Source organism: Salvelinus namaycush, chromosome 12 (genome assembly GCF_016432855.1).
Source record: "Salvelinus namaycush isolate Seneca chromosome 12, SaNama_1.0, whole genome shotgun sequence".
Taxonomy (NCBI): domain Eukaryota; kingdom Metazoa; phylum Chordata; class Actinopteri; order Salmoniformes; family Salmonidae; genus Salvelinus; species Salvelinus namaycush.
The window spans coordinates 50,515,503-50,538,911 of NC_052318.1; the positions used below are offsets into that span (position 1 = coordinate 50,515,503).

Here is a 23,409-nt window from a genome sequence, read left to right on the forward strand (position 1 = left end):
AGGTAACTTTGGATCTTCCTTTCTGTGGCGGTCCTCATGAGAGCCAGTTTCATCATAGCACTTGATGGTTTTTATGACTGCACTTGAAGAAACTTTCAAAGTTCTTGAAATATTCCGTATTGACTGACCTTCATGTCTTAAAGTAATGGACTGTTGTTTCTCTTTGCTTATTTGAGATGTTCTTGCCATAATATGGACTTGGTCTTTTACCAAATAGGACTATCTTCTGTATGCCACCCCTACCTTGTCACAACATAACTGATTGGCTCAAATGCATTAAGAAGGAAAGAAATTCCACAAATGAACTTTTAACAAGGCACACCTGTTAATTGAAATGCATTCCAAGTGATTACCTCATGAAACTGGTTGAGAGAATGCCAAGATTGTGCAAAATTGTCTTTAAGACAAAGGTGGCTACTTTGAAGAATCTCAAATATTAAATATATTTTGATTTGTTTAAAAAAATGGTTTCCTACATGATTTCATATGTGTGATTTCATAGTTTATGTCTCCACTATTATTGTACAATGTAGAAAATAGTAAAAATAAAGAAAAGTCCTGGAATGAGTAGGTGTGTCCAAACTTGTGACTGGTACTGTATGTGTTATGGCTTTTGAACCTCAGATTGCCATATCTTGGATTCATAGCTATCTACTAGAACACAGGAGATTTTCGTTAATTGAAGCTGCTCTAATGTTACACATGTAAAGTGTGGTGTACCGCAGGGCAGCTCTCCAGGCTCTTTACTCTTTTTACCAATGACCTGCCACTGGCATTAAACAAAGCCTGTGTGTCTATGGATTCTTATGATTCAACCCTATAATTTTCAGTAACCACTGCTAGTGAATTCACTGCAACCCTTAACAAAGAGTTGCAGTCAGTTTTAGAATGGGGGGGGCAGTAGTTAACCGTTCCTGAACATCTCTAAAACTAAGAGCATTGTATTTGGTACAAATCATTCGCTAAGTTCTAGACCTCGTAATGAAATGTGTGGCTCCTCAGGTTGAGGAGACTAAATTACTTGGTGTTACCTTAGATTGTAAACGGCCATCGTCAAAATATATTGATTCTATGACTGTAAAGATAGGGAGAGGTCTATCCGTGATAAACAGATGCTTTGTGGATCGTGGTGTCAAAAAAAGCAGAGCAAGTACTTCAGGCTCTAGTTTTATCTTCAGATGCTTTGTGGATTGTGGTGTCAAAAAAGCAGAACAAGTACTTCAGGCTTGTTTTATCTAATTTTGATTATTGTCCAGTCATATGGTCAGGTGCTGCAAAGAAGGACCTAGTTAAGCTGCAGTTAGCCAGAACAGAGCGGCACGTTTTGTAATCAGAGGCCTAATATCAATATTATGCATGTAAGTCTCTCTTGGCTAAAATTTGAGGATAAACTGATTTGTTTCTTATTAAAGCAAGAAGTGATGCAATGTGTTGAAAATTTCTAATTGTTTGCATAGTCATCTTACACACAGCACTGACACACACACACAGCACTGACACACACACACAGCACTGACACACACACACACACACACACACACACACACACACACACACACACACACACACACACACACACACACACACACACACACACACACACACACACACACACTTTCCCCACCAGGGGCCTTTTCACAGTCCCCAGATCCAGAAAAAATTCAAAGAAACCTACAATATTATACAGAGCCATGATTGCATGGAACTCCCATCTCATACACGGAGTGTATAAAACATTAGGAACACCTGCTTTTTCCATAACATAGACTGACCAGGTGAATCCAGGTGAAAGCTATGATCCCTTATTGATGTCACCTGTTAAAACCTCCTAAAGTCTATTGAGGCACCAATGCGTCAATCCACACTACATCACCAAAAGTATGTGGACACACCTTATTGGAGTTGGCTATTTTAGCCACACCCGTTGCTGACAGGTGTATAAAAATCGAGCACACAGCCATGCAATCTCCATAGGAAACATTGGCGTAGAATGGCCCGTACTGAAGAGATCAGTGACTTTCCACGTGGAACCGTCATAGGATGCCAACTTTCCAACAAGTCAGTTTCTCAAAATTCTACCCTGCTAGAGCTGCCCAGGTCAACTGTAAGTTCTGTTATTGTGAAGTGGAAACGTCTAGGAGCTACAGCCACGAAGTGGTAGGCCACACAAGCTCACATAACGTGCTGAAGCGCGTAGGTCATACAAGTCGTCAGTCCTCGGTTGCAACACTCACTACGGAGTTCCAAACTGCCTCTGGAAGCAACTTCAGCACAAGAACGGTTTGTCGGGAGCTTCATGAAATGCGTTTCCATGGCCAAGCAGCCGCACACAAGCCTAAGATCACTATGCGCAATGCCAAATGTTGGCTGGAGTGGTGTAAAGCTCGCCGCAGTTAGACTCTGGAGCAGTGGAAGCATGTTCAAATCTGGGTTTGGCGGATGCCAGGAGAACGCTACCTGCCCGAATACATAGTGCCAACTGCAAAGTTGTGGTTTTTCACAATTCTGTGCTTTGTGGCAACAGTTTGAGGAAGGCCATTTCCTGTTTCAGATGACAATGCTCGTGGCTGAATGGAAGCAAGTCCCTGCAGTAATGTTCCAACATCTAGTGGAAAGCCTTCCCAGAAGAGTGGAGGCTGGTATAGCAAAGGGGGGACCAACTCCATATCAATGCCTGTGATTTTGGAATGAGATGCTTGACAAGCAGTGTCCACATACTTCATTTCGTGTATCTTGAAAGACTGTTTGCAAGAAGGACTAAGGTAACACCAACATATTTTAGGGAACGGTATTGAGGTGACCAATAATGGTTGTAATTGAGATGAATGAATGAGATGTTTGACTAGCAAATGCCCATACACCTTTGTTCATGTAGTTATCGTGTCTTTGGCATCATTAAAGTGAAGACTTACTTTATCAAATCAATTCTCTAATTATTATTACGTGATTCAACTAATCATGTAAATGTAATTAACTAGGAAGTTAGGGCACCAAGGAAAATCTTCAGATTACAGTTACAATTTTCCTAAAATAACTCCAGATATTTTAATATCTTATCAATTTGTCTTCTAATTAATGAATTATTCTTTACCTCACGTTATTCTCATTCCAAACGTCGTAAATTGTTGGTTATCTGCACAAACCCAGCCTTTACTATGAATCATCCATACACCAATTGTCTTATTCATTTATTTTCTAACTAACTAAATAATCACAGACATGCATAAACAAACAAACAGTAGATATGGTTACAAGGAAATGATAGGGGAGGTTCCCTAGTGGGCTAAGCCGATATGACGGCTTGGTGGACAAAGGGAAGTGGGTGTGGACTGAGAAGTGCGGGAATTACAAAAGAGTCACTACACAGTTGATAATTACATTAATTGAAATGATAATCCTTTGCACATGAACGCTCACTCATTCAGGAATAATTGCAATCAATATATATTTACACCCAGTGTGTCGTCGTGATCTCTGTTGGAATCGTCAGTCCCTATGTTGGAAGTTTCAGCCGAGGGTCTCTCTTTGCTTCCCTGAAGTATTTCGTGATTAGAATGGATACTTCAGAGTACCATTCAGAAATGTTCTCATGGAATAGGTGTTTCGGCGGTTGACGGTCTTCGCATCCCAGGTTAACAATTTCTAGCTGCATACTAGTAATTAGTATCTAAGATTTGCTCTTATTCTGTCGGGTTCGATAGTCTCAGAGTTTAACCATTTCCACCCGTGTAGCCAATGCTCCGTGTGTTATGGCTAGGAATTCAACAACCATTACAACAGCTTACACTGAGGTTTTTGTGGTCTCTACTCAAACCTTTGCCACCTCAGCTGACCGAGGTACGGGTATTTCTTCAGGTGGGGGTTTTATTCGTAACAGTAGAAAAGAGCTGTTCCATGATGCCAGATCATGTCTGTGCTCATGGGGGCGGGCCAATGACTTAGTTAAACTCACATATCATTACACAAATAGTTTAGAGTAAATCTTTACTCATTCATTTTATACAATAATTAGGCGCAAACCTCATAATGGAGGCACCAATATAAACAGAGTTATGGTAATGTGGCTGTATTGTCTTTTACGAGGTCACAAAAATGAAACAAAACGGACCGGGTCGTAGCTGGCTTCTCCACCGACCTTTTACACATTCTCCAAAACATGGATTTTGTTCAGTTCTCAAGTTATGTGATGTAGAAGAAGTTTGTTCTACCGTGAAACCCTCTCTCTCTATACTGCATGGCCGCAACAGTAGCCGCAACAGTACTCTGTAGGGATAGCACAATGGTGTAGCCCGGAGGACAGCTAGCTTCCGTCCTCCTCTTGGTACACTGACTTCAATACAAAACCTAGGAGGCTCTTGGTTCTCATCCCCTTCCATAGACTTACACAGTAATTATAACAACTTCCGGTCCTTCAACCTATCAGAGCTCTTGCAGCATGAACTGTACATGTTGTCCAGTACTGAAAGCATAAACTACAGCTAGCTAGCACTGCAGTGCATAAAATGTGGTGAGTACTTGGCTCAAAGAGAGAGAAAGACAATAGTTGAACAGTTTTGAACAAATTAATTTCTTCCAAAATTAAGAAGCAAGTGACACTTTTTCACTTTCACTTACTTAGCTAGCAAATGCAGCTAGCTAGTTTAGCCTACTGAAACACCCTGCTTAAAACAGAGGGATGCTATGTTAGCTACAGTAGCTCGCTATGACTTTCCAACACAACACTGGAACTCTTCTAAGTCAAGGTAAGCTTTTGGTATTACAAATGTATTTGCCGGTGTGACTGCACAATAACGTTACTGCGTGATTGTAGTATGTTTACTAATGCGTTAGTTCTATTAGCTATGCTGACTATGACTTTATTTAGCTAATATGGTGACAACAATGTAGGCTGTGTGCAGCTTTTTGGCTTGGATTTTTTTTTGTTGCCTAGTCACATAGAGCTGATGGGTTGTGCATTGAAGTCCACACATGAAGGGAAGAGGTGAGAGGAGAGCCAGGAATAGGAATTTTTACCTCATCTTTCAGGGGTTCGATCTAGCAACCTTTCGGTTACGTGGCTGCTATGAAAGTGAACTGTGTTCAGGTGTTATCAGGGGGTGTATTCATTCCACTGATTCTGTTGAAACGTTACTTAAACTGAAGCAAACAGAACAAAAATGGGGATAAACGCCTGCATTTTTCCAATAGAAACTAGTTTGCAACTGTTGGACTAATGATTACCGTCTGTCACCTCAAATGTCTCTCAACCTGTGTGCACCTACGTTGTAAACTTTCAATCATAAGCTAGGTTGTAGCAACCTCATGATGGGTATAGGGATCATTTGAGTATTATGTAGTAGCCTAAACCTATTGATGTTACATTGAACTGGGTGAATGGAATATGAATGAGAGTAATCCAATGTGCTGTAATAGAAATAAGGCCGTTCTAATTTTTTTTTTCCATAACTGGTGAAAATGCCCTTAAGATGCTTTTGGGAAATCGGTCCCCAGTTGGTCAAAAGACAAATGAGTGAGAGAAAAAAATGTCATAATTGGGCTGCTTGTGTAAACGAAGGATTTGTGACAACTGCAGAAAAGGTCTTTATAAATGATTGATTGGATGAAGCTCACTGATTGAGACCCTGCCTCTCCACCATGTCCACATGCAGGCTGTTCCCATTGTCTCGAAGGCTCGCTTCCTGGAGAAGAGAGGAGAGCTATATGAGCTATCCAAGGGGGCCTCCCTCTTCAGTGCTCGTCTCAAACTCACCCCCATCTACCTCTTCCTCTTCAATGACCTACTCATCATCACATGCAAAAAGAGGCAAGCAAAAGGACATACTCCACATACTGACCAACTGTTACAATGTTTTCTGACCATTTAAGTAAATGCGCTGTGGGCAACTGGTTGTCATATTTCATCCTCGTTTTGCCTGCTGGGTGGTGAATATGCAAGTTGAGTATAGTTTCTCTCCCCCTTTCCTTTCCAGCTCAGAGCGCTATATGGTGACAGACCACACCCACCGCTCCCTGGTGCAGGTCCAGCCCACGGGGTTTGGGGCTGGAGCGGAGGACCCAGGGCCCAAGTTGGAGCACTCCTTCTGTCTGCTACTGCTGGAGAACCACCGAGGCCTGGCCTGTGAACACCTGCTGAAGGCCCATTCAGAGTGAGAGAAAACACACACACAGCCTCCCAACCAACCACCTCTCAGATAATGCACTATACACTAAAGAGTAAAGACAAAAATGCATTACACAGTGTTGTACCAAGTTTCTACTCTCTCGCTCTCTCTCTCTAGGTCAGATATGCACAGGTGGATGGCAGCATTCCCTTCCATAAATGACCCAAACAGAAAGAAGGAAGAGGTGATTTATGAGGACTGGGGTGAGTAAAAAGATGTGACTGACCCAGTTATAAAATATTAACATTCTTAGTTAGATGCACATACTTCCCTGAAGTGAAATTGTAGCTTTAACCTTTTATGGGATTAAAGATTGTCCCCAGGTGCAGTGTGTGGAACAATACGTTGCCCAGCAGGCTGATGAGCTCACCATGGAGCCTGCTGACATCATCAACGTGCTACGCAAGACCCATGAGGGTAGGTGGAACAAACAAGGAAATATACTTTCAGTACAAAATTCCTACTGAATTGTCAAGCATCTTTATTGGAAGACTTACAGTTCATCCGGAAAGTATTCAGACCCCTTGACATTTTCCCCCCAAAATTACATTACAGCCGTATTCTAAATTGGATTTTGTTTTTTTTCCCCTCAATACCCCATAATGACAATGCAAACCGTTTTTTTTTTTATTGTTTGGAAATTCATCAAAGAAACAATACCTTATCTACATAAGTATTCAGACCCTTTGCCATGAGACTCAAAATTTAGCTCAGGTGCATCCTGTTTCCATTGATCATCCTTGAGATGTTTCTACAACTTTATTGTCGTCCATCTGTGGTAAATTCAATTGATTGGACATGATTTGGAAAGGCACACCTGTCTATACAAATGTCGCACAGTTGACAGTGCATGTCAGAGCAAAAACCAAGCTATGAGTTCGAAGGAATTGTCCGAGACAAGATTGTGTGTAGGCACAGATCTGGGGGAAGGGTACCAAACAGTTTCTTCAGCATTGAAGGTCCAAAAGAACACAGTGGACTCCATCATTCTTAAATGGAAGAAGTTTGGAACCTCCAAGACTTTCTACAGCTGGCCGCAGTGCCAGACTGAGCAATGCGGGGAGAAGGGCTTTGGTCAGGAAGTTGACCAAGAAACCCCTATGGTCACTGACAGAGCTCCAGAGTTCTTCTGTGGAGATGGGATAACCTACCAGAAGGACAACCATCTCTGCAGCACTCCACCAATCAGGCCTTTATGGTAGAGTGGCCAGACGGAAGCCACTTCTACGTAAAAAGGCACATGACAGCCAGGTTGGAGTTTACCAAAAGGCACCTAAATGAATCTCAGACCAAGAGAAACAAGATTCTCTGGTCTGATGAAAGCAAGATTAAACTCTTTGGCATGAATGCCAAGCTTCACGTCTGGAGGAAACCTTGCACCATCCCTACGGTGAAGCATGGTGGTGGCAGCATCATGCTTAGGGGATGTTTTTCAGGGGCAGGGACACTAATCAGGATCACGGGGAAAATGAACAGAGCAAAGTACAATGAGATCTTTGACGAAAACCTGCTCCAGAGCACTCAGGACCTCAGACTGGGGTGAAAGTTCACCTTCTAACAGGACAATGCACACAGCCAAGACAACGCAGGAGTGGCTTCGAGACAAGTCTCTGAAGGTCCTTGAGTGACCCAGCCATGGCCCGTACTTGAACCCGATCTAACATCTCTGGAGAGACCTGAAAATAGCTATGCAGCGACGCTCCCCATTCAACTTGACAGAGCTTGAGAGGATCTGCAGAGAAGAACGGGAATAACTCCCAAATACAGGTTTGCCAACATTGTAGCGTCATACCCAAGAAGCCGCCACTAGGGTGTAATCATTGCCAAAGGTGCTTCAACAAAGTACTGAGTAAAGGGTCCGAATACTTATGTAAATGCAATAAAAACTGTTTTTGCTTTGTCATTATGGGGTATTGTGTATAGATTGAGGGAATTTTTTACATTTATTTTAGAATAAGGTTAACGTAACATTTTGAAAACGTCAAGGGGTCTGAATACTTTCCAAATGCACTGTACAATGTGAAAACCTTTTCCATTAATCACAATGTAATCTCCCTCTGAAGTATATTTTGTCACCACAGTACATTTTTAAATCTCTCTTTTCCCCTTTATGACTACTGGTATGCCCTGCGTCCGTCAGGTTGGTACAAGGGGATGCGTCTGTCTGACGGAGAGAAGGGTTGGTTCCCTAGCAAAAGCGTGGTGGAGATAACCAACGAGCATCGGAGGAGACGGAACCTTCAGGAGCAGTACCGCATCGCTCAAGCTGCAGCTAAAGTCACAAAGAACTAACTACCTGCATATTTGTATGTGTGTCCCAAATCACACCCTATTCCCCATATAGTGCACTAGTTTGGAGAAATGGTCAATGGGTCCTGGTCAAAAGTAGTGCACTATAAAATGGTATTACAGTGCTATTTGGGACAAAGCCTATGTCAAACCAAGGATTTCTCTAACCCTCTTTTTCTTGTTTGCACTTGAGCTTTAACTCAAGTGCATCATATACATACACTTTTGTAGCTGTATTAGTTAAACTAATAGTGCTATACTACTCTTACCTACACCTGCTGCCAAATGCTCCCCATCCACTGTTTGATGTACTGTATTGATGGAAATCTTTCCTAGACAAAAATCAATCAATAAACATGTTTATATGCCAAATTATTATTTTATTAGACAAACATTACGTGTCATGATGTTGTATAAGGCTGGGCTGTGACTGGCCAAATCAGGAACAGCCCAGTATACAGCGATAATGCCAGGACCCCCTGGCATCATGGTGACCAGGTTTATCATTGGTACGTGTACACCTCAGAGGACAGGGGGCCTGCGAATACAATACCATGCAACACACAAACAAGATAAACAGTCACTAAATGTCCTATCATAGGTAGTTGCCTCTCCAATGCCTTCAAGGTATCAAAGCTGTGTACAGTAGTAGTATTAATTATTGAAAGTTGTGGGAAATTATTTAAGTCAACATGAAATATGTTCCAGAGAACATAAAAATGTAAAAAAAAGTTGCTCAACAGTAAAAGATAGCAATGCTTAAACAGTGTAATCTGCAAAGACTGAACTGAGAGACATACCTGCTACTGATGTCAACCTCCAGCTGGTAGCCCATTACGCTTTCTTCCTATAGGGACTCAGAGGACAAGTGGTTGGAAAATGCAATCATAGCCATGTCAGAATAGAGGCATTAAAAAAAGGGACAGTATTGGCAAATGTTGCCAATAGAAATGTCAAGAATAGAGTTGACATTACTCCTTATTCTATTCAGATGGATGAAGCTCACCTCTGATGAAGGGGTGTTGCTGGGACCCTGGGTGATGGTGGTTGGAGCGAGAGGCTCGGCTGTGGGGCCAGGCAGGGAGGGCCCGGGGCTGGTAGATTGTCAGGGCACGGGTCCCATTCGCTGGGTGGATGCAACCAATTGGGATACTATAAAGGAATTAATGGAGCCAATCAATCAAAAACAGACTGAGTGGAAATATTGGAATATGGTTGCAAAAGGTGGAGAAAATATGTCTCACCTGAAGTGGGGATATGGGGAGCTGAGGGTCTTCAGATCTATGGGGACTTTGGGCCGATACCGGACTTCATTGGTGTACACCAGGTGATCCTCCACCAGCTGGGTAGAAAGGAGAGTCATCAGGTGTTGTAGAGAATAAAATCCAAAACAATGGCACAAGAGTAGAGATTCTTCAACTCTTCCCTTCATCGAACCCCATCCCATGATATTTCTCATTTAGTCAGATCTCGCAACAAAAGACCAACAAAAGTAATATGGTATTATTGAACAGAGGAAATCAAAGTTGCTGATGCTGTAGAGTCGAGATGAGGACCACTCACAGTTGTGGAGGTGCCACAGGAGTCTAGAGAGAAGCTGTACAGAGCCCTAGCTCCATCAGTCTCTATGGGAACACAGGAGGCATCCAGCAGGGATGTTAGCCTGGGGTTGACGGCTGAAGAAACCCTGGATGTATCCACCAACACCACCATCCTGTTGTCTGGGAGGCACACTGCATGGAGAGAGAAGGGAAGAACATCCAGACTTCAGAAAAGCAAAAGGACCACCAGAGGAATATCATTTTATTTATTTTTGGGAGGACCACTTTCTAAACTACTGTGAGCACTGATAACATGCATTTAATAAGGAGCCACAGATTTTTGACTTCAGTCAATATACAGTATCATCACTAGTGATAATATATTGACTGAAGTCAAAGAGAAATCTAATAATATTTAAGACGAAATAGTTAAGTTCTCTTTTATTTAAGCAGACTAACATCTCTACACTTGAAAGAGAAAAAGGAGAGCCTCACACTCTAGGAGCTCAGATGCAATATTTGTATAGCTTCATTAGGGTATAATTTCAAACACTGTGGGTCACTAATTTAAATACTTTGAAAGGACACATGGGTGTCTGTAATCATGGCCGGGTGTGATGTGATTTCATTGGTTGATTTACAGAACATATAAAAAAAGCATGAATGATAACAATGGATAGCAAAAACACAATCACAAGAATGGCTTCAGATCAAAGTCTACGTTGAGACCGAAGGTAGCAAGGGTCTTTAAATTAACGATCCAGACGGCCTCCCGTTCTAACAATAAATTGTCAAGGTCACCCCCTCTCCTAGGGAGGGTGACATGTTTGATGCCGATATAGCGAAGAGACAAAATAGCTTCCAGAAAAGTGGGCCACAAATGGGTACGGCGAGTTTTTGCACCATTCATTTGCACTTTGTTCTACCCACATCATTTACCACACGGACAAGTAATAAGATAAATAACTGCCTTAGTGGAGCACGTGATAACACCTTTGATTGAGATCTGTTTCACTGTTTGGAAGTGCCATTGCACTTGTAGTTTCCATCCGGTAGAGGCGCAAATAGACGGTGTGCAGGGGTATTTTGGGGTGGTTAATCAAAGTTTACCAATTGATCTGAGATTTCTGCCCCGCAAAAATACAACCGGCAAACATTATCAATACTGTCATCGGATCATAGAATGTGCCAATGTTTGTGAACGATTCCCTTAATTTGTTCAGAGCACTTTGAATAGTTTGTAGTAAGAAAGCAAAAAAGCTTATTTTTTCTACACTGTCCTTGAGAGGTTTCGATTTTCTCAATAGCACTACTGATCTGACCATTTTTGTAACCCCTCTCCTTGAATTGTCTTTGTATCTCAGCTATGTTTTCTGTCAAAATCTGGAGAAAAAAAATGGCTAATTCTTTAGATTCCACAGAATTGGCTGTAGGGCAAACTATTTCTCAAGGGAAGCGGGTGATTTCCTGTCAGATCAGTGTATAGAACATTATCCTCACACAAAAATCAAAGGTTCAAGGAAACTGATTTGACATGTGTCAAACTGCATAGTAAATCTCAGGTGCTCAGAACAAGAGTTAAGAAAAGCATGGAATGCCTGGAACTCTTTTGCATCACCCCTCCATAGAACAAAAATATAAATGTAACATTTCCTAATGTTATGCCCCAAAACTATTTTTGAGAGGATTGAGAATTGACTGTTTCTCCATGTAACCCACATACAAATTAGCATTGTTAGGAGCCATAGGGGGATCCCATAGCAGTACCCTTTGTCTGGATAAAGAAATAGTTTAGAAACATGAAATAGTTATGTGTGAGTACGATTTCATCCAATGTTATGAACTACCTTCCAGTGCATGCATTATTTGGGTCACCGTTGCAAAAGATACTGAGATACCTACTGCAGCCCTCATCCTCCACATACAACGCCCATTCTGCCAGTCACATTCTGTTAAAGGTCCCCAAAGCACACACATCCATTGATCACTACTCTTTCCAGCTCACTGCAGCTATCGACTGGAACGAGCTGCAAAAAACTCCACTCAAACTGGACAGTTTTATCTCCATCTCTTCATTCAAAGTCTCAATCATGGACACGCTTACTGACAACTGTGGCTGCTTCACTATTGTTGTCTCTACCTTATTGCCCTTCGTGCTGTTGTCTGTGCCCAATAATGTTTGTACCATGTTGTGCTGATGCCATGTGTTGCTATCATGTTGTCATGTGTTGCTGCCATGCTATGTGGTTGTCTTAGGTCTCGCTTTATGTAGTGTCTCTAGTCGTGATGTGTATTTTGACCTATATTTTATTTATTTATTTTTAATCCCAGTCCCCGCAGAAGGCCTTTTGGTAGGCTGTCATTGTAAATAAGAATTCGTTTTTAACTGACTTGCCGAGTTAAGTAAAGGTTAAAGAAAAATAAATATAGCTGCCCTCAGATTGCCGTGCAGATGAAATTTCAGCCCGCCCTGAGAAGCACGAGATTGAACTTCACGCAACTTTCTAGAATTTTCCTCTTTAGTTAACACTATCAACGGTTCGCTCTGTTGTGGGAATTGTGCTCAAATCAACGTAATATTAGGCACTTTTAATGTAACATACCGAAACAAATGAACTATGTGAAACTGTGCAAGTGGTTTTCTTGTAGGCAGAGCGCATTGGAGTAGGATTCTATTGCATTGACATGCACAACTCAAAGCCACTTTATGCTTGATCCGAAAATGTGTTCGGAGGCACCATATGGATGGTGTGACGCACTTGCGAAGCCTCCACAGGTTTGCAGAGGCCAACTTGATCTCCGTACCGCATCGCCATGCGCCTCAAATTTTTAACAAATGCGGAGGGCACCGTATATCTCTGCATTGACATGATTGGTTAATGGTATGTGAGGGCGGGAGGTCCTGTATAAACACAAACTCACAACTTCCATCACCGCCTGGTACGGCAACTGTACCGCCCGCAACTGCAGGGCTCTCCAGAGGGTGGTGCGGTCTGCCCGTCGTATCACTGGGGGCACACTGACTGCCCTCCAGGACACATACAGCACCGAATGTCACAGGAAGGCCAAAATGATCATCAAGGACATCAACCACCCAAGCCACGGCCTGGTCACCCCGCTACTATCCAGAAGGCAAGGTCAGTACAGGTGCATCAAAGCTGGGACCGAGAGACTGAAAAACAGCTTCTATCTAAAGGCCATCAGACTGTTAAATAGCCATCCCTAGCCAGCTACCAGCCAGTTACTCAACCCTGCACCTCAAGAGGCTGCTGCCCTATATACATACAATCACTGGTCACTTTAATGTTTACATACTGCTTTAATAATTTCATATGTATATTCTGTATTCTCTTCTACTGTATTTTAGTCAATGTCACTGACATTGCTCGTCCTAATATTTATATATTTCTTAATTCCATTCTTTTACATTTAGATACTACTGCACAGTTGGAACTAGGAACACAAGCATTTCGCTACACCCACAATAACATCTGCTAAATATGTGTACGTGACCAATAAAATGTGATTTGATTCCATGTTTGTCGCTTTACTAAACTGATTTAGAACCAGAGTTACCGCAAGTCAGGGGCACTGCCTCCGCTATTCCAGCACCATTTCAACTTAAACATCAAATCAACTAGGCTATATATGCTTAGTTTAATTAATACAATGAAAACAATCTTAAAAGACACCAAAAACTATTTAGTCCAATCAATGTTCCTAAATATCATGTTGCTGTTCATGGTACTGATTTCTGTCTGTGTGTGTGCGGCGCAAGTAAAGAATTCAAGTTGACTCAACCTAGTTGTTGCCATCCTCTCTTTCATGTTGGCAAAACAGTCTATGGCTTTGTCATACAGTACACTTTTGTTTTTTGTTGTCATGGGCTACCTAGCTAAAAAGCTTGCTAGCCTAACTTCCTCGCATGGGCAACTAAGAATCAGCTAAGCTAGGCAGCTAGTTAAAGGGAGCTTACTAGGCTACGAATTGAACTTCAATCGTCTCAGGCCAGTGGAACAGAATCGCTGTCTTGATCATTGGCCTGTACAGATAATTAACTGAAAACCACAAATCCAAATTCCCAATCCATGGTTTAAGAAAGGGATGATTTAGCAAGCAAGCTGGGGGGGGGGGGGGGGGGGGGCAACCTACAGTTGAGCTCAGTGCTGATTGCCTACATGTCATAGTAGTTTGGTCCAGACAGCAACAGATACATGAGCTATACATACGGAGACAGAGGTGTGCCGTTTCCCCTCGCTCCGGTGGGATTCAGTCACTTGTGAATTGAAGGAAAATTATGAAAACAGAGAAACAAAATAAATTGTATAATTTAAATGTTTCTATTGGTCAAATATTTGGGGAAGCCTGGCTTCCTTTGGCATCCATGAAATATCAAAGGCAAAGCCTAGGTAAAAAGTTGAAGAAACCCCACCTCAGTCTTCTGAAAACCTAACCCTGAGTTTAGGGTTTTATTGCTCTGCGGGACAATTACACAAATGTTTTCATGCAAAAGACACCAGAATGGCTTTCTAAAAAGGTGTTGAATGTTCCTGAGTGGTCTAGTCCTGACTTAAATCTGCATAAGAAAATCCAGTTTAAATATTGCTGTCCATCAATGACCCCCAACCAGATTTACTGAGCAATTTAGAAAAATAAACGGATATATTTGGTCGTTGGTAGAATCTTAATTAAATGGATTAACAGCTGTAATGTCTGCCAAAGGTGCTTCCCCCAACTAATTTTTTTTCTTAATTGTGAACACAACTTTATTTCATTTTGAAGGTTGTGTAGAGCAAAATTATTATTATTTAATCCCTTTTAAGAATACATTTTAAGGCAGCAAAATGTGAAAAAGGTTCAAGGGGTGTACACTTTCTATAGGCACTGTAGATTAAACTGCAACTGAACAAACCGATTGGCACCGTGTTTATCCGAAATTTCAGTCTTGGAGGTGTGTTTCCTGACCGATTCTGCGTTTGGTTAATGATGTTTGTCCCCCATGAGACACTGTAGATGCGAAAGCCTATTTCACTTCCTCAAAATCCCTAGAATGAAATCGAAGATAACTCAAGAAATCTGTAATTCATTTAGACGTTTTTGCCAAGGATTTGTTAGTTGCACAACTAAGGTGTTTGGTGCCGTATTTCTCAAGTTACAAAATGTGCAACGCATTGTCTTATGTATTTGTATTTATTATGGATCCCCATTAGCTGCTGCCAAAGCAGCAGCTACTCTTCCTGCGGTCCAGCTAATTTGAAAAACATTACAATACATTCACAGATTTCACAACACAATGTGTGCCCTCAGCCCCTACCACATATCTACAGTACTAAATCCATGTGTATGTATAGTGCGTATGTTATTGTGTGTCTGTGTATGCATGTGTCGGTCTGTGCCAATGTTTGTGTTGCTTCACAGTCCCCGCTGTTCCATAAGGTGTTTTTTTCCCCCAATCTAATTTTACTGCTTGCGTCAGTTACTTGATGTGGAACAGAGTTCCATGTAGTCATGGCTCTATGTTGTACTGTGTGCCTCTCATAGTCTGTTCTGGACTTGGGGACTGTGAAGAAACCTCTTGTGGCATGTCTTGTGGGGTATGCATGGGTGGCCGAGCTGTGTGCCAGTAGTTTAGACAGACAGCTTGGTGCATTCAACATGTCAATACCTCTCATAAATAAAAGTAGTGATGAAGTCAATCTCTCCTCTACTTTCAGCAAGGAGAGATTGACATGCATATTATTAATATTAGCTCTTTGTGTACATCCAAGGGCCAGCCGTGCTGCCCTGTTCTGAGCCAACTGCAATTTTCCTAAGTCCTTTTTTGTGGCACCTGACCACACCACTGAACAGTAGTCAAGGTGCGACAAAACTAGTGCCTGTAGGACCTACTTTGTTGATAGTGTTGTTAAGATGGCAGAGCATCGCTTTATTATAGACAAACTTTTCCCCATCTTAGCTACTACTGCATCAATATGTTTTGACCATGACAGTTTACAATCTAGGGTTACTCCAAGCAGTTTAGTCAACTCAACTTCCACATTATTTATTAAAAGATTTAGATGAGGCTAAGGGTTTAGTGAGCGTTTTGTTCCAAATACAATGTTTGTAGTTTTAGAAATATTTAAGGCTAACTTATTCCTTGCTACCAACTCCGAAACTAACTGCAGCTCTTTGTTGAGTGTTGCAGTCATTTCAGTCGTTGACGTGTATAGTGTTGAGTCATCCGCATACATAGACACTCTGGCTTTACTCAAAGTCATGTCATTAGTAAAAATTGAAAAAAGCACGGGGCCTAAACAGCTACCCTGGGAAATTCCTGATTCTGGATTATATTTGAGAGGCTTCCATTAAAGAACACCCTCTGTGTTCTATTAGAAAAGTAACTTTATCCACATTATAGCAGGGGGTGTAAAGCCATAAACCTACGTTTTTCCAGCAGCAGACTATGATCGCTAATGTCAAAAGCTGCTCTGAAGTCTAACAAGCCCCCCCAATCATTTTATCATCAATTTCTCTCAGCCAATCATCAGTCATTTGTGTCAGTGCTGTGCTTGTTGAGTGTCCTTCCCTATAAGCATGCTGAAATTCTGTTGTCAATTTGTTTTACTGTGAAATAGCATTGTATCTGGTCAGTTTTTTCCCAAAACTGTATGTAAACAAAGTCGGAACTGCTGGGCAGGTCTGTCTCACGGTCTATGCTATTGGATAGAGAACAATCACTGCAGCTGTTCACCCCATGTGTAATCAGTGCCTGTAATCTGGATCAGGTTATTAAATCAACCTACCAGGGTGTTTACAAACACTACAGGAACAAGATCATCCACATGCATTGATCACATTTGTACTAATACTGTAGAGTTTTTTTACTGAAGCTGTATCCATTTTAATTTGATGCAGTGATCACAATATAGTTGCTGTTATCCAGGAATGTTTTTTAGAAAGGGGTCTAAGATTTTGCTGTGACTTATGTCGATTATGTAAGAACTATTTGTTGGTCTGATGTGATTAATAAGGAGCATCCAGATGCTGCACTTGTAAATATGAAATTGCTTCTTCCAATTATTGATAAACATGCACCTGTTAAGAAACTAACTGTTAAGGCTACATGGATTGAGGAGGAATTGAAAAACTATGGTTGAAATAGATGAGGGAAAAGGAGTGGCTAATAAGTCTGGCTGAACATTTGACTGACTGACTGCAAATTGAGAAATTGTGTGACTAAACTCAACAATAAGGAATTGTATTATGAAGCCAAAATCAATTATATAGAGAATTCTGGAAAACATTGGAGTACTTTAAATTAAATGGGTAGAAAGAAGTTAAACTCCATCTTCAGTCGAATCAGATGGCTTATTCATCACAAAACCATTTGATGTTGCCAATTATTTTTATTATTTCTACTTGGACACCCCATGCCCACATTTACCAGTCTTCCATACCAAATAACCTGAAGCCACAGGGCTCTTCTTGCAGGCTCTATTTCCCTACATGGGAGCATTACATTGAACAACACCTCAGCTTTTTTGAAGTTGCCTCTTCTACAATGGGGGTCAATAGGAAATAATGTTGGTTTTCCCCAATTCGTGGGCGTGGTTGAGGGGAATTCCATATTATTAAAAGAATACCGGCTGGAACTATTGGTAGGATGATGCTATAGTAACCGTGCTATTCCAAACAAAAAACCACAGCGGAATATAAACTGGATAATACCATTTGGGAGGATGACATGCTTTTTTTGAGCCTAAAATGAAGAAAATTGTCACGGCATTATAAGAGGAGATCTTCCCTCGGTTTATAATCTTTAGCGTATTGTATACAGGGCACTCGGAAAGTATTAAGACCATTTTTTTTTTTTTTTTTTTTCACATTGCATTACAGCCTTATTCTAAAATGTATTAAATAGTTTTTCCTGTCATCAATCTACACACAATATCCCATAATGACAAAGCAAAAAGTGTTTTTTAGACATTATTGCAAATGTATTAAACAACAAACGGATATATCACATTTACGTAATTATTCAGACCCTTTACTCAGTACTTTGTTGAAGCACCTTTGGCAGCGATTACAGCCTCGAGTCGTTTTGGGTATGACGCTACAAGCTTGACACACCTGTATTTGGGGAGTTTCTCCCATTCTTCTCTGCAGATCCTCTCAAGCTCTGTCAGGTTGGATGGGGAGCGTTGCTGCACAGCTATTTTCAGGTCTCTCCAGAGATGTTTGATCGGGTTCAAGTCCAGGCCACTCAAGGACATTCAGAGACTTCTCCCAAAGCCCCTCCTGAGTTGTCTTGGCTGTGTGCTTAGGGTCATTGTCCTGTTGGAAGGTGAACCTTCATCCCAGTCTCAGGGCCTGAGGGCTCTGAAGCAGGTTTTCATCAAGGATCTCTCTGTACTTTGCTCCATTCATCTTTCCCTCGATCCCGACTAGTCTCCCAGTTCCTGCTGCAGAAAAACATCCCCACAGCATGCTGCCACCACACTTCACCGCAGGGAAGGTGCCAGGCTTCCTCCAGACGTGACACTTGGCATTCAGACCAAAATAGTTCAGTCTTGGTTTCATCAGACCAGAGAATCTTGTTTCATGATCAGAGTTCTTTAGGTGCCTTTTGGCAAACTCCAAACGGGCTGTCACGTACCTTTTACCGAGGAGTGGCTTCCGTCTGGCCACTCTACCATAAAGGCCTGATTGGTGGAGTGCTGCAGAGATTGTTGTCCTTCTGGATGTTTCTCGCAGAGTGACCGTCGGGTTCTTGGTCACCTCCCTGACCAAGTCCCTTTGCTCTCGATTGCCCAGTTTGGCCAGGCAGCCAGCTCTAGGAAGAGTCTTGCTGGTCCCAAACTTCTTCCATTTAAGAATGATGGAGGCCACTGTGTTCTTGGGGACCTTCCCAGATCTGTGTCTCGACACAATCCTGTCTCGGAGCTCTAAAGACAATTCCTTTAACCTCATGGCTTGGTTTTTGCTCTGACATGCACTGTCAACTGTGGGACCTTGTATAAACAGGTGTGTGCCTTCCCAAATCATGCCCAATCAAGTTGTAGAAACATCTTAAGGATGATCAATGGAAACAGGATGCAGCTCAGCTCAATTTCGAGTCTCATAGCAACAGGTCATACTTATGTAAATCAGGTAGTTTTTATTTTTATACATTTGCAAAAATGTCTAAACCTGTTTTTGCTTCGTCATTTTGTGTGTAGATTGATGAGGAAAAACATTTATTTAATCCATTTTAGAATAAGGCTTAAACGTAACAAAATGTGGAAAAATACTTTCCGAATGCACTGCATAATATGTATGCATGTAGGATGGTCCTGTAAATGCATTGGTTGTTTTACCCAGTAGTTCCTTCACAAGGAAGACACAGCGCTGGGTGAAGGTGTGCTCCTGTATGGCCGTCTCTCTGTCCTCCAGTGTCATTCTCACAGTTACCACCAGCCCCTGCAAACTCAGACCCTGACGGAGAGCGAGAGAGCAAAAAAGAGGAACCGGCTGGGATCAAGAGATGAAGGCTAAATATGGGTATAGAGCCACTTTGAGTCGACTTTGTTATACCCACTACAAAAATGTACATTGCCACCCATAACAAATAGAACCCAACAGCTAAACTGGTTTAGTCCCCACACCTCGTAGGCCATGCCAAGGCCGTAAAGAGGGATCACCATACTGAAGTAGTCCTTCCTGGTCTCCAGGGCGTAGTCGCCCATCTCCACCAGATCCCAGTCCAGCCTGCGACCCCCCACGTACACCTCCCACTGGGTGTCCATGTTTCCGTAGTGCAGCTGCAGACGCACCCCTTTATCAGAGCACCCCCCCTCCACTCTGGGCAGGACTGGAGGACAGGGGAGGGAGAACAGAAGGAGGGATGGATGGGTTGGAGGGATTGATGGATAGGCATAATTCTCAAGTCATGGGATCGTTTCAGGTGTTAGCCTACCTTACAGTAGCCTACCATTTGAGTTTAATTTAACTTTATAAGCTCACAGAGGGGCTGTGCTTGTATGGGAATGCATGCGAGTCATACATACCAACATCCTGTAGGACAGCCTCCACGGTGGCAGGATGGTGGTACAGGTCAGAGTGGGGGGAGATGGAAAGAGTGAAGGTCACTGCCAGACTGTACCTCCTGTACCCCTGCCCAAGATACTACAGGACCAGAGACAGAAGGATATCAGCAAAAAATATGTAGACTAAGGTCAGAGCTTAAGTATTGAACATTGAACACACACACAGAGCAGTTTCACTGTTCCTTAATCTCATACATGAACTGCTTCAGTGTTTCTAGTATCACACTGACTGGTACTAACATACCCTCACCTTCTGGGAGACCAGATGGTGTGAGAAGGGGGTCTTCAGTAGGTAGGCATGGGTGCCATTGGGGAAGGGGACCTGTGAGAGGGAAACCCCTAGCTGCTCTGCCATGGACTGGTCCCCCACGGTGATGTTGGACAGAGACACGTCATGGGGGAACAAGCCCAGAGACACAGAGAACTGTCCCTCAGAGGGATTGGTTTCTGCAGGAGGAAGAACAGTCATAACATCCCATACTGTAAGTTCTCTCATTAACATGTTGGTGGAAGTTAACCTGGTTCCAGACCCGTTTGTGCCCTCTTGCCAACTCCTATGGTCATGTCGTTGTCAGACGACGACCATAGGATTTGGCAAGACAGGGATGAGCACAACCGGATGCAGAGTTTCCCCAAACTTCGTCCTGCCCCCCCTGGTGCAAGTTTTGGCTTTTGCCCTAGCACTACACAGCTGATGCAAATAATCAAAGCTTGATGATTGGTTGGTTACTTGAGTCAGCTGTGTAGTGCTAGGGCAAAAACCAAAATGTGCACCTAGGGGGGTGCCCCGGGACCGAGTATGGGAAACCCTGCCCTGCTGGAGGCTCTTAAGTGAAACGTTGGCCAAAGCGACAGAAAGGGGAGATATGCAACTTTCTTTTTAATTTGTATGGTATGAGGACTACTTGCCGTTGATAAGGATTGGTGTCTGAGGCAGATGGATGATAGAAAGGGGTCTAAAGGAGCGGTATTCAGTGTGAGCCGACTGAGAATCCTCCCACTGGTGCATGTAGAACAGGTCAATGAAATAGGACTGGGAGTACTGGCCATCCACCACCTGGCTCTGAGGGAGAGAGTAATGGTTAAGGCAACATAAATCAATCAATCAATCAAAAGCATAATGAAGCTGCAGCATCAAGGAGACAAATCAAAGAAAGGAGAGGCTGGGACACTGCACATACGCTGCTTCTGAGTGCTTTATTCCCCACAAAATAGAAACATAGAAACTCCATAGAAACATTTGTCAGTTGTGCATGTCACCTGCTCACACTTCAAATCAAGCCACCCATTTCTTCACTAAAATAGTTGATACAATTATTTATAATAATAAAATAATCAATACTTGACTGACATACCACCTGTATTTGTTAGGAAATGAACTAAGTACAGTTTGTGATTAAAAAACTGGGATAAGAACTAAAAAAAACCTGTGAAATTAAAGCTCCATCTCCTTTGTCTGTAATACCTTGATGTAGCCACCTTCTGCACCAAATGGAATCCTGATCTCCACAGCTCCATCCTGTTCCTGTATGTCATATCCTCTCTGACGGGCCACACAGTCACTCAGGTAGCGTCCCTCCACTCCCACCGTCAGGCCCTTGTCTCTGAAGGGGGGCTGCACCAGGGTGGACAGCACCTTGGGGAACCTCCACAGAATGTGATTCCCATCCATGGAGGCCTTGTCTGGAGAAGAGGGGGTAAGGTACTAAAACTGCTGTAGAGGCCAATTAGACCTGATCCCAGAACAGTTTATGCAGTCTTGCCAACTCTTATGGTTATGGGCAGGTGTGTTTGGAGTTACAATGACCATATAAAGTAAAAGTTGGAAGTTCACATACACCTTAGCCCAAATTTTTTTTTTTTAAACTCAGTTGACAATTCCTGACAATTAATCCTCATAAAAATTCCCTATCTTAGGTCAGTTAGGATCACCACTTTATTTTAAGAATGTGAAATGTCAGAATAATAGTAGAGAAATATTTATTTCAGCTTTAATATCTTTCATATTCCCAGTGGGTCAGAAGATTACATACACAATTAGTATTTGGTAGCATTGCCTTTACATTGTTTAACTTGGGTCAAACGTGTCAGGTAGCCTTCCCACAATAAGTTGGGTGAATTTTGGCCCATTCCTCCTGACAGAGCTAGTGTAACAGTCAGGTTTGTAGGCTTCCTTGCTTGCACACGCCTTTTCAGTTCTGCCCACAGATTTTCTATAGGATTGAGGTCAGGGCTTTGTGATGGCCACTCCAATACCTTGACTTTGTTGTCCTTAAGCCATTTTGCCACAGCTTTGGAAGTATGCTTGGGGTCATTGTCCATTTGGAAGACCCATTTGCGACCAAGCTTTAACTTCCTGACTGATGTCTTGAGATGTTGCTTCAATATATCCACATAATTTTCCTACCTCATGATGCCATCTATTTTGTGAACTGCACCAGTCCCTCCTGCAGCAAAGCACCCCCACAACATGATGCTGCCACCCCCATGCTTCACGGTTGGGATGGTGTTCTTCGGCTTGCAAGCATCTCCTTTTTCTCCAAACATAACAATGATCATTATGGCCAAACAGTTCTATTTTTGTTTCATCAGACCAGAGGATATTTCTCGAAAGAGTACGATCTTTGTCCCCATGTGCAGTTGCAAACCGTAGTCTGGCTTTTTTATGGCGGTTTTGGAGCAGTGGCTCGTTTTACTGTGGATATAGATACTTTTGTATCCGTTTCCTCCAGCATCTTCACAAGGTTCATTGCGGTTGTTCTGGGATTGATTTGCACTTTTCGCACCAAAGTATGTTCATCTCTAGGAGACAGAACGCGTCTCCTTACTGAGCGGGATGATGGCTGCATGGTCCCATGGTGTTTATACTTGCGTACTATTGTTTGTACAGATGAATGTGGTGCCTTCAGGCGTTTGGAAATTGGTCTTGGCTGATTTCTTTTGATTTTCCCATGATGTCAAGCAAAGAGGCACTGAGTTTGAAGGTAGGCCTTGAACTACATCCACAGGTACACCTCCAATTTACTCTAATTATGTCAATTAGCCTATCAGAAGCTTCCAAAGCCATGACATAATTTTCTGGAATTTTCCAAGCTGTTTAAAGGCACAGTCAACTTAGTGTATGTAAACTTCTGACCCACTGGAATTGTGATACAGTGAATTACAAGTGAAATAATCTATCTGTAAACAATTGGAAATATTACTTGTGTCATGCACAAAGTAGATAGATATCCTAAACAATTTGCCAAAACTATAGTTTGTTAACAAGACATTTGTGGAGTGATTGAAAAATGAGTTTTAATGACTCCAACCTAAGTGTATGTAAACTTCCGACTTCAACTGTATGTTGGC

General features: G+C 42.3%; 1 protein-coding gene across 1 annotated transcript in view; it reads left to right on the forward strand.

Annotated features, from left to right (window-relative positions):
• Window positions 1-8,763, forward strand: part of LOC120057621 (rho guanine nucleotide exchange factor 15-like) — a 29,371-nt gene extending 20,608 nt beyond the window's left edge. Inside the window, exons 12-16 of the mRNA XM_039006187.1 lie at window positions 5,649-5,803; window positions 5,970-6,146; window positions 6,279-6,364; window positions 6,474-6,578; window positions 8,302-8,763. Coding sequence (XP_038862115.1) covers window positions 5,649-5,803; window positions 5,970-6,146; window positions 6,279-6,364; window positions 6,474-6,578; window positions 8,302-8,453 — 675 coding nt within the window. The 3' untranslated portion in view covers window positions 8,454-8,763. The remainder of the gene's footprint in view (window positions 1-5,648; window positions 5,804-5,969; window positions 6,147-6,278; window positions 6,365-6,473; window positions 6,579-8,301) is intronic.
• Window positions 8,764-23,409: the final 14,646 nt, after the last annotated feature.